Source organism: Micromesistius poutassou (genome assembly GCF_964030765.1).
Source record: "Micromesistius poutassou genome assembly, chromosome: 17".
Taxonomy (NCBI): domain Eukaryota; kingdom Metazoa; phylum Chordata; class Actinopteri; order Gadiformes; family Gadidae; genus Micromesistius; species Micromesistius poutassou.
The window spans coordinates 16143044-16154472 of NC_140287.1; the positions used below are offsets into that span (position 1 = coordinate 16143044).

Below are 11429 nucleotides of genomic sequence, written 5' to 3' on the forward strand. Positions count from 1 at the left end.
CATTCTATTTCTACGTTGTGACTATTGGCCACGCCCAGCTCTGGCGTCATCGCCCTACCTGCTGTCATAGGCTCCGCCCACAGCGCAGAGGCAGGAAGACGGCTAACCGACCGTTAGCGCGATAAAATCACACAGAATCCGACAGCCAACCCCGCATATCACAGAAACAAAACACCGAAACCTCGTCGTCAGCTGCTCGGTCGCAGGGCCTCCGCGACGTTTTACGAACCCGACCCGTGGCCAACCACTACGCGGGTACAGCCTGTTCTTGTCCCGGCTTGACTTCCATACATTTGTCATTAGCCGTAGCTAGCTAGCTAGCGCTAACTTTTACCCTCGTTTCGACACCCGGACCTCAGGAAGACTTTCCTCGGGAAGTTCTATCTCACGAAAGAAGAAGAAGAAGAAGACACCAGTCGTTTCGCCTGGGGCTCGTCTGTGTTCGTGTTTTAGAGTCACGCCATGGGTTCCCGAGCGTCCACGTTACTCCGGGAAGAGGAGATCGAGGAAATCAAGAAGGAGACGGGCTGTAAGTTTAACTCACAGCGGTCTAGAGTTCAATAATAACAACAACCTTTGCCTTTTTTGTGTGCATGTGCTGTTATAAACCAACGTTTTGTGATGTTGGAGAACTATGGAGTAAGTTAACGACTGACTGCATTGTGATCGATACGGTATCGGTCGACGTGTGAACAACAAAGTGCAAATAGTGGTACTTGACACACAATGCCCACTCACTGTCACACTTTGTTTGGAGGTATTGTGCGTGGTGCACGTCGTCTTGTGAGTGGTTTCCAGTACCCGTGCTGGTAAGCTGATAACTTCCCTGTGTTCCCCAACCAGTTTCTCACAGCCAGATCACCCGCCTGTACAGCCGCTTCTCCTCCCTGGATAAAGGGGAGAACGGGACGCTCAGGTAAACACTCTCCCCGGTCGACGTGCAACACAATGACAAAGTTTGAAACGGCGGGGGCATAACCTCAGTCCTATGTTTTGTTTCCTTTTTGCACGTTTTAACATTTGTACGTTTTAATATTGTTGGGATGGAATGTCTGGTCATACTGGTCTTGGTTGGTTTAGGGTTCATGAAACGATGACCTGCAGACAGTTGAGAACATGAAGTCTGGTCGGTTTCGGTTGACTTTTCGGTCAGCAAACTATGCTTAGTTTCGCGCCTGGGATCAATAGTAAATCCTACAGGTAAAACTTAATTTTCCTGTAGTACCTTATGCAAGTCTTGTTTCTGCATCACTTGTCTTTAAGGTGCACAGTCTCGGCCAGATATCTATTCATCTGCTGGTTCGTAATGTGTAACTCGTTATGTGTGTTGATATTTAAACTTGAAGGTTTGGTTTAATGTTCGCTCGGGGCAGGCAGTGAGCTTTCGCTGAAAGAACAGGTAATCATTAAGTATCTTTATGTAGCGGTTAGGTTAACCCCCCCTCACCAACCCCGTCTCCCTTAGCCAAAAGAAGAGGACGTCAGGGGGGTCGGTAGGCTCACGGTCTGAATGCTAATCCCCGCTTCCTCCTGCGTGACTTGTCTTGTTGATACAACATGTAACCATGCCTGGCTGTCCTTGCGGTGAAGCATGTGGGACGTGTTGTGTGTGTGGAAGTCACTGCTGTCTGGGTCTTAACGGCCCAAGGTGACTCTGAGTTTACCGGTTCATCCGTTGACAAAACAGCATGGTAGTAAATCTGTCTCTACGCCGGTGGCCCTCGTTGGCACGACGACACCCTCTGATTGACCCCATTTGTGTCGCTTTTACTGGAACATTTGCCTCAAAGTCTTGGCTGTAAACAGTATTGTGATACAATATGACAACATGTTTCCCATGTTCGAGTAAATATTGTCATATAATACATTTATAATTCAGGGTAACTTTTTATAAGTTAATAAAGCTGTGGGCTACAATAGTGCGTCGGCAGACAACGTTGGCGTCACCTGATCTTTGTTATTAGGATGAACATGTGCTCCTTGTCTTGCTCGTTGTGAACGTTATGATGAAGCGTCACAGTCTTTATTTAAAGATTGTCATTGTTGGTTGGTGATGTCATCTGATGAAATGTCTATGACTCGTGATTCGAGTAATGATCCCTTTCTGTACAACTACATCTCCTGAGAGGTCCGAGGCGAACTTTATTGTCCCCACAGAGTGGAGCGTTTGGCCCGGGCTTTCCCCCCATAGTGCGGCCGCAACACACACATTCAATTCAACTTTATTTGTATAGACCTTAATCACAGGTCCAGTCTCAAAGGGCTTAACGGGCCATATATGTATGATACCCCCCTGACCCTAGCCCCCCAAAGGGCAAGAAAAACTCCCTTAATTACCAAGGAAGAAATCCTGAGATATGCCACATCTCATCATCTCATTATCTCATTCCACATCCAGAACACATGCAAAGAAGTTTGTTTTGATCCTCCCCATGAACCAAAGATATGATAAATAAAAGGAGTCATTCATTGATCCCAGGTGTGAAATTCCTGTTGAAACATCTTCTTTTCCCAATCTTCCCCTCTGCAGTCGGGAGGACTTCCAGCGGATTCCGGAGTTGGCCATCAACCCGCTGGGAGACCGGATAATCAACGCCTTCTTCCCAGAGAGGTGAGCACCCTGCCCTGCACGTCGCCCTGCCTTGCCTGTTGCCCTGACGGCTGCGGTCCTGGTGGTCTGTGCGGTTCTAAGAATAGACCACCACGGACCCCAGTACCAATTACCCCCGGGCTCAGCCCCGCCGAAGAACCTTACGCGCCTGTTTTCCAGACGGCTACATCGGGCGCCAGGGCGGTCTTTTTCCGAAGCACACGCTTCGATGGCGTATCCGTTGGTTCTGCAGGCTTGTTTGTGAACTATATATGGGTTTGGCTGCCCGTTCTGAAACAGAAGTTTTATGGCATGTTTCATTATGTTTCCCCGTAAAACCAATCCCTCTAGCAGATGGGTTTTTAAATGGTTTCCCATTGGCCTTTGGCCCTCCGGGCTCCTTGGGGTTAGTTTGAGTGGGAACAGTTATTAATTATCCGCAGAGTCGCTCACCAGCTTCCGCAAGAGTCAAAAAGAATCACTTGTTCAGAGTTCACCTGGACTCTGCAAAGCCACCCCCCACACTCCTCACACGTACTTATTGTATGTTGTACATCCTGGCAGTTAATGTAAGCACTTATTGTTGCATGTCCTTGCACTTAAAAATAGTATTTGGCATTGTGTAGCATCTTATCCTAGCTATCTTTCTTGTATACTGGGAATGGGTTAACCTATGGATTGTTAGTGCTTGGCACTTGGTTCTATGAACATCCTTACTGTACCGACAGTGATATGTTGTTGTTTCTCTTTCTTCTGACAAATGACTTATAATTCACTCTGGATAAAAGTGTCTGCTAAATGCCCTGAATGTAAATATAAATGCTTGGGAGCCCCAGCCAGCGGGTCAGGGGAATATTTTGCAACGGTTTATCTTCAAATGGTCCTCAACCGGTTTTGTGTTGGCTAAACAATAGACGTTGACCTAGCGAGATTGAGCAACATCAGTGGTGTCCATAAAAACCATCGAGCTTGTTTGGAGCTCCAGTGGCCCGCGTCTCTGACGGGTTATCCTCTGAACGTGCCGCCCTGCGCTGGCCAGAGACGTGAGCTGTTGTGTGGGTGTGTTTCAGAGAGGGCCAGAGACGTGAGCTGTTGTGTGGGTGTGTTTCAGAGAGGGCCAGAGACGTGAGCTGTGGTGTGTTTCATGCTCAGCGAGGGCCAGAGACCTGAGCTGGTGTGTGGGTGTGTCTTAGCGAGGGCCAGAGACCTGAGCTGGTGTGTGGGTGTGTCTTAGCGAGGGCCAGAGACCTGAGCTGGTGTGTGGGTGTGTCTTAGCGAGGGCCAGAGACCTGAGCTGGTGTGTGGGTGTGTCTTAGCGAGGGCCAGAGACCTGAGCTGGTGTGTGGGTGTGTCTTAGCGAGGGCCAGAGACCTGAGCTGGTGTGTGGGTGTGTCTTAGCGAGGGCCAGAGACCTGAGCTGGTGTGTGGGTGTGTCTTAGCGAGGGCCAGAGACCTGAGCTGGTGTGTGGGTGTGTCTTAGCGAGGGCCAGAGACCTGAGCTGGTGTGTGGGTGTGTCTTAGCGAGGGCCAGAGACCTGAGCTGGTGTGTGGGTGTGTTTCAGCGAGGACCAGGTGAACTTCCGGGGCTTCATGCGGACCCTGGCCCACTTCCGACCCATTGAGGACAACGAGAAGAACAAGGACCACACGGCCAGCGAGCCGCTCAACAGCAGAACCAACAAGCTGCTCTGTGAGTCCACACGCCTCCTAGCGAACCGTGGCGGGACCTCTTACAGCGTGTCTTGTCTCTGTTAACTGTAACTCACGGGTTGGTACCCGCACCGCCTCATGCCATACCGACCCGTCCCTTCGCAACTTTAGGTTTTTCTTAGGTTGATTTGCCCTTTTTTATTTTTGTGGTAGAAAAATACCCTTTGCCTTGCAACAGAAATGTCACAGTACAGGAGTTACCTGTTCGACTGCACCCATCTGAAGTGCAAAAACCCAGACCTTCAACAAACAGTGTTTGTGATTGTTGCCCGTAGGGAATGAAGCTCCTGCCATGTTCAGGGCTCCGTGTGCCCACTGGGCGTATTTCACTAAATCACTGACTTTCCCCGTTCTTTAGTTGCCTTCCGTCTCTACGACCTGGACCGAGACGATAAGATCTCCAGAGACGAACTGCTCCAGGTAAGACCCGGACTGAGCTGTTGACCTGGGGGCGAAAAGAAAAGAAAAACCCTTCTGCGGAAGCACATCAGGAACTCAATCTTAAACACACCTTGTACAAATCATGTCAGAGACGACACAAAAGCCTCCCAGGAAAAGCCTTGTTCCCCTGTTTGTTCCGCGTTCCGGGCGGTCTGCGGTGACGTCACATCCTGTAATAACAGTAGACTTGCAGGTTGATTCAGGGTATGAGCGGCTCCATGCAGAGCAGACTTTGGCCCCAATCAGCTGATAATGATGGGGTTTCTCTTGTGTCACTTCAGGACCTGTATCTGAGTCTTCCTCCATTCACGTTATCAGCTGTGGAACCGTCCTGTTTTACAGTCTTGTCTGCACCACCAGACTAGTTTCTATTTCATTTAATTCTGAGTAATCCTCTCTGATTCTGTCAGTTCTGAGCTGTTATTCTTGTAAGCCCCTGTTAAAAGACTCCTTTTTACGACACCATGTTTGGCACCAAACACTTCGGCGCTTTGGTTGTGGTCTGAAAGAAGACAGTATTGTCCAGTGGGAAAGTATTGATGGTACATTGTACACCGTTGGATTGGACGCGTGACATGACGTCTGGGGTGCTCGATTCATTCTGTTCCCAGGCTGTGTGTCCGTGGTTGACCTGTGATTTTTAAACGTTGACTCCACACTCGTCATTTAGCACTAATCAATACACCAGGTGATTTAACAGTATCCAAACCCTGTATGGGTCCTATGTGGATTCGCTGGTTTTAGACCCTTTCATCCAAAGCGACTGAGGGGGACTTTTAGATCCACGTCATTAAGGAGCAGGTAGGAGTTAGGGGTCGTCTCCCTCGAGGACACCTTCAGGTAGACTGAGGAGATTGAGGACCGATCCCTGAGCCTTCGGCTTGGAGGCAAACTATTGTTCCCCACGCCCCGGAATCTTGAGATGGAACGCAGAGTGGGGGATCCCTCCTTTCAGGGACGGGGAGGAGTGCAATGGGTGCCATATGGGGATGGTGTGCTGGCCGGTTAACCGTCTCACGGCCCTCTTAACGCTGTCCCACCGGTCCCAGGTGCTGAGGATGATGGTGGGGGTGAACATCTCAGACGAGCAGCTGGGCAGCATCGCCGACCGCACCATCCAGGAGGCGGACCAGAACGGAGACAGCTCCATCTCCTTCAACGAGTTCATCAAGGTAACCTTTCCTTGTTTCCTCAATGAGCTCATCAAGGCAATAGTCCAGTGTTCCGCCAGAGATGGCGCTGTCGTCGCTGGTTGATTCTCAAAGGGTCGGGTTGCTGTCTCCATCGGGGCTGGAACCCAGAACCTTCGGGCAGCGAGTCTAAAACCCCTGCTGTTCCCACCTGTGTTCCCCAGGTGCTGGAGAAGGTGGACGTGGAGCAGAAGATGAGCATCCGCTTCCTGCACTAGTGGGACCCCCCCCCCCCCCCCGGCCGGATTCCCCTCCCCCCCCCGGGCCTCGCCCCATCTCACCCATCGATTCTCCCCGAGGTTGCCTAACCCCCGCGCCGGACACTATGCGCCCCCACCCCCAGCGTTAACTAGACACCGAGGTAGACGTTTATGTAGAGTTTCTGCCTTCACTGTGCTCCTGAACAAAGGGAAGGGGTGCGTGGGCCTCGGGCTGTTGGTTGTTGTAGAGCTGTCACCGTGTATTGTCCTGCGCACCCTCCCCCCTCCTGTTCCCTCCCCCCCTTCTACACAGATCCAACTTTATTTATTAAAAATAAAAAACAAAAATGTATAAGCTGATTACCGACCGAGTCGGGGGGGAGGGAGGGAGGGAGGGTCGGTCGACGCCAGCATTGGCACCGGTCGCCAGATTGGATCGTCTACAATAAGTAGGAGGGGAAAATCATGTTAAAGAGTGCCCCGACTCCGAACTTCACTTCAGGAACAGCACCCCCTCTTGGGGAAGGGGTGTCACTGCGACTGGCTTTCCCGGTCGACTGCAATGGTGCCGAGTGATGTCACCCGCCAAAACAATAACCATCTAAAGTGGCATCACCGGGCACCTTTGGGTGCTGTCCCTGACGTCCGAGTTCTGTTTTGTTTTGTGTTTAGGGTCCGTATGCTCTCCTGTCGATCGCAAAGCACCCGTACTATGTCCATATAAATATGCAAATGTGGAGCGAACACCGAGCGTGGAAGCCCCGCCTCCTCCTGTGTTTCACACCAACCATCCTCTTAGTGCGTCTAGGGTCTCCTCAGCCATTTCAAAACCCACCCTTTTTGTGACTTCACACATGGGAGGCTCCGCCCACGTGTGTGTGTGTGTGTGTGTGTGTGTGTGTGTGTGTGTGTGTGTGTGTGTGTGTGTGTGTGTGTGTGTGTGTGTGTGTGTGTGTGTGTGTGTGTGTGTGTGTGTGTGTGTGTGCATGCAGCCTACCAGTCGGTACAGTCCACCAGTACCGTAGGCCTGCTGCAGGGCGACCCCGCCGTCGTACATGGGGGACGGACCCGCCCACCTGTGGGCGTCGCTAAAGGGCTCCGCAACCATGCAGCTGTAGATGTAACGGCTTCCCGAACACGCAAACGCCGTAGCTCGCCGTCGTTAAGGTGGCGTTCCGCCAACCCCCCCTTCCGGTGCCATGCTCGCTGGGTTCCCCCCCCCCCCCACCCCGCCCCCCAGCGTCGCCAGCGCTCCCCAGGGATCCTAAGGGGGGGGGGGGGTTTCTGTGAGTGCGGGGGGGCTCGCCCTGCTACTGCCAATAGATTGTGGTCGTGGGTCGTTTTAGTGCGTTTAGGACTGCAACCCATAATGTCCACCACAGTGGGCCCTCCTCTCAGCGGGGGGGGGGGGGAGAGAGAGAGAGAGAGAGAGAGAGAGAGTGGGGCGTCAAGACTCTCCACACAGTAGATGTTAGGTGGACCCTAACTCAACTGTTGGTTAGTCGGGACGTGAACGGTGGATGTCTCTCTTCTTCACTCTCCCCCCCACCCCCCTGCCCGCTCGCCACCACTACTTATTATGTTGTTTCGGGCGTGAAAACAATGTTGTCGATTGTATGCATTGCTAAATATCGGTCACATATTAAATAGTCTAATTACAAGTACTAAAAGAAATTGAAGTGCTTGGGGGATTAGTTCTCTGTACATGCCAATATGCTCAACCAAACATGCAGTTTGGTTTTATTTTTATTTCAATGTGATTGTAAAAACTTTTTTGGGCATCATGCTGGATATAAAGACCTGTTTTATTAATCGATATATGATTATCAATCGAATATAATATCATGATGTTAGTCTATGTATCAAAATGACTTATGCGTTTGATTTGAATAAAAAAATAAGTGCCATGCTACTTGTGTGTCATTTAGTGTCCACATTCAGAGGATGGTCTTTGTTGGGTGGCTTGGGCCACTGATGTAGCCTCTTAATAAAGTTTTTCATTGAAGCAGCAAGTGTAACGACTACATTTGTATCAACCTAACCTGTCTCAAAAATGCGACAGTGTGTCACCTAGATGCCGTGCACAAAAAAATAAAATCTATCTAGGGGTCCTATTATGCTTTTCCGTTTTTTCCTTATCCTATTGCTCTTACTGCCTAGAAACGGCTCGCTGGGATTTCAGCAGGATTTCATCCGCGGCTTTCTTTTACTTCCGGTACGAGGTGACGTAAGGTTGTACTTTTGCTGGGAGTCAATGGGAGAGCGTCATCAGACGATTCACAATCAGTCAGAAAAACAGTTTGATTTTGCTACTCTCAAGTAAAGTTTTGGTTAAAAATGGTTATCAATAAAAAATATAATACATTTTATTTATAACACACTTTACATCAAACAAATTATCTCAAAGTTAGAAGGTGTTTTCTTCGTTGTGAAGGGACATCTCCCTTGTATGCTTTGCCAAAGGCAGAGCCTTCACATAGCCATCTAACTGCCTCAAAATTTCACATAAGGCTTGTAATAGGCCTTTTCTCCTAAAGTAGGAGAAAAAAAGAATATGCTCGACAACCCTTTATTGATGTAAATCATTTCTATGAGATCAAACATTAAATAATAAACAGTGAAAAAGGCCATAATAGGACCCCTTTAAAGGGCGGACTCGGCGCATATGATTGACATATTTAACGCGCAATCGCGATAGAGCCCCGTCAATAGTAGTACGGGGGTAAAGATGGCGTAGGCAGCAGGGTGCGAGAAGAACGGGGAGAGAGGAGACCTTCTCCTCGGTGGCCCGCTGGGGCTCCCGGACTCAGTATGCGCCTCTAAATCAGGGTGGTCAAGTGCTGGTCTTCCCCGCCGTGAACTAAAGCAGTATTTCCGTTTGGATAATCGAAGGATGTCCCTGAAAGACCCAGAGACACCTAACCTTTGTTTACCAGTGTGTGGTTCAGCTGCAGTCCCCCAGCCCAGAGCAGTGGTGATGGGAGAATGCGCTCTATGCAGCTGGTGAAGGAACCGTCTTCAAGGTCAGTGTCTCACCCTCGATTCTCTCCCGAGATCTCGCTCAGTGTGGTCCGAATTCTGGACCTTATGCGGAATATAATTCTGATGGTCGCCTTTCAGTTTAAGAAGCGGGCCATGCCAAGATGTCCCCACCCCCCCAGAGCCAGAACCTGCTCGCCGGACCCAGGGGAGCAGAACCCCCGCTGCCGTGAAAGGAGAACCACGAAGAACCAAGACGGGGACCACTTGGAAAGGTGTGCTCAGGGATGTGTTTGGGACACTAACCGCTGCCGTGATATCCAACCATTTGTCAAAATGGTCGGGACGATATTCCTAAAATATCCAAGGCAAATTCTGGGATTTTGACAGTAATGAGTTTGATTTCCATCTATGCGTTCAGTGTCACTGTGAGTGCAGACTTCGTCTTTGTCCATCTGTGTGCATCCCATGAGGTCCTCTTTAGATGTTTTTTCTAAAGCTATTCTCAACTTTGGGTGGGGGGAGGGGGTGTGTTATGTAACGGGATTCACAGGTTTTATTTAAATATTTGAATGAACTCCTATTATCTACCAAATTAAAAACAAAAAATTAAATGACCACCCCTTTTTCCGAGTAACGACAAGACACGACATACTGTAGCAGCGATCAAGGCCTGCGGTGGAATCTGACGCATAGAAACTGTAACATGCTTTTGCACTACCTCATAGGAGCGATGGGTGACCTGCATTAGCGTCTTTAGGACGGCGGGTAGTGGGAAATGTAGCGCACACACATTATGCAAAGACACCACTTCGCCCTTCACCAAAAATGGGTTCCGCGGCTGTTCTGGGGTCGCCTGTTACACACCTGAGAATACCGCATGCCCACAAGAACCAACTTTATTTTATCCCATATCATCTTTTGTTTACCTTGTGAAAATGTTGTCCGTTTTTGCACTTTTATTTACTCAAGGTAGTGGGATTTTTTTTTAGGAATTGGAGTATGCATTCATGTATTCATAGTTTTCTGGCTAGATACCATCCCCTCTGATTTATGCATCCATGTCAAAGCAGTGCAGTGTACACACATATGAGGCTTTTCCTCTACTGCCTTGCTCTGTGGTTGGGTTTCCATGGAAATGTTCATACCCAACTGGGATATTTCAGCTTTATTTTCATTGTGATTTTATTTAATTTGATACTCTATCTATCTATCTCTCTTATCGGGCTTTGTGCAATATTTTACCTTAACTGTCATGTTGTTGACCAAACTGTATATTGTATAAACAAGTGACGAGTTGTTTGAAAGCAACAAAATCACCAACGTCTTCCATTAAGATTTGTATAGACTCATGTGCATTTAGAATATTTAGGGGGCCGTGGTGCCAACCATAGTAGCCATGCATGGTCAGTTGTGATGCTTGCTTCATGAGGTTTAGTCGACTGAAACTCTAGACCAAGTTTAGGCTAACAGAGCGTTTCAGTTGGGGGCTGATTGGTAATCTGCATTAAAAACAGCTACATTTTACAGCTAGCTTTAAGCTAAATTATAAGAACTGGAGATCCAGTGTGAAGAGTGCATAATTTAGAAAAAATTACAATTTGGTTTACTTGTATAGGTTTGCTGAACATAGAACTTTTATAGATGGCACATCAATTAGCTACTTTTGAGTGGGCTTGGTTGCATTCTGTCCACAAGTCTGGACAACATTCAGACACATTTCAACTAGAATTGCCATTTGTTATCGCATGAAGGCAAAAAAGAGGAGTAGCAGCAGATGCCACAGCAATGGAACCTTCTAGGCCAACTGTCAAAATGTTAGCATTTTATAGGACTAAGTAGCACTGTAACTTAAGAGTTAGACTCATCCTCATGGGTCAATGTCTAGAAGTTAAGTTATAGTCACCATTTCCCCATGTATATAGTGCCTCATAGTTTGTAAGCATTATAATTTTAATCCATATAATTGTATTTGATTAGAGGTTTAGGAGCAATAACCAAGCGTAATGCATGAGTTTAGTTCCCGGGAATAAATGTTGAAAAGATTGTGTAATGTAAAATGGAAAGGATCCTCTCACCCCTATTGGTTAGTGCTAGCATATGTCGCCAGTGTTGAGAACATGATTACATTTCACTTCATGCAGTCCCATCCGACTCACAGGATATAACTCCTCGCTAGCAGCTAGCCACCAAGAGAAGAATGCAATAGCAAAGGGCTAAGCTTTTTGCTAATGGTCTTGCTCTACTTTACCGCGCCAACTGTCAAACTGCACAAACTGTTCAGTCCAAAATGATAGAAATAAGTACAATTTCTTGTAG

At 48.4% G+C, this 11429-nt stretch overlaps 1 protein-coding gene across 1 annotated transcript; it reads left to right on the top strand.

Annotated features, from left to right (window-relative positions):
- The first annotated feature begins 89 nt into the window (after positions 1-89).
- Positions 90-8139, top strand: chp1 (calcineurin-like EF-hand protein 1). Its single transcript, XM_084482083.1, has 7 exons — positions 90-529; positions 844-916; positions 2531-2611; positions 4153-4280; positions 4659-4720; positions 5791-5913; positions 6096-8139. The coding sequence occupies exons 1-7, from the start codon at positions 463-465 to the stop codon at positions 6147-6149; spliced, it is 588 nt and encodes a 195-aa protein (XP_084338209.1). The 5' UTR covers positions 90-462; the 3' UTR covers positions 6150-8139.
- Positions 8140-11429: the final 3290 nt, after the last annotated feature.

Coding starts and splice junctions, on each gene's coding strand:
- chp1 (XM_084482083.1), top strand. CDS start 463: ATGGGTTCCCGAGCGTCCACGTTACTCCGGGAAGAGGAGATCGAGGAA. Junction 2,612..4,152: donor AACGCCTTCTTCCCAGAGAG/GTGAGCACCCTG, acceptor GGTGTGTTTCAG/CGAGGACCAGGTGAACTTCC. Junction 4,281..4,658: donor CAGAACCAACAAGCTGCTCT/GTGAGTCCACAC, acceptor CCCGTTCTTTAG/TTGCCTTCCGTCTCTACGAC.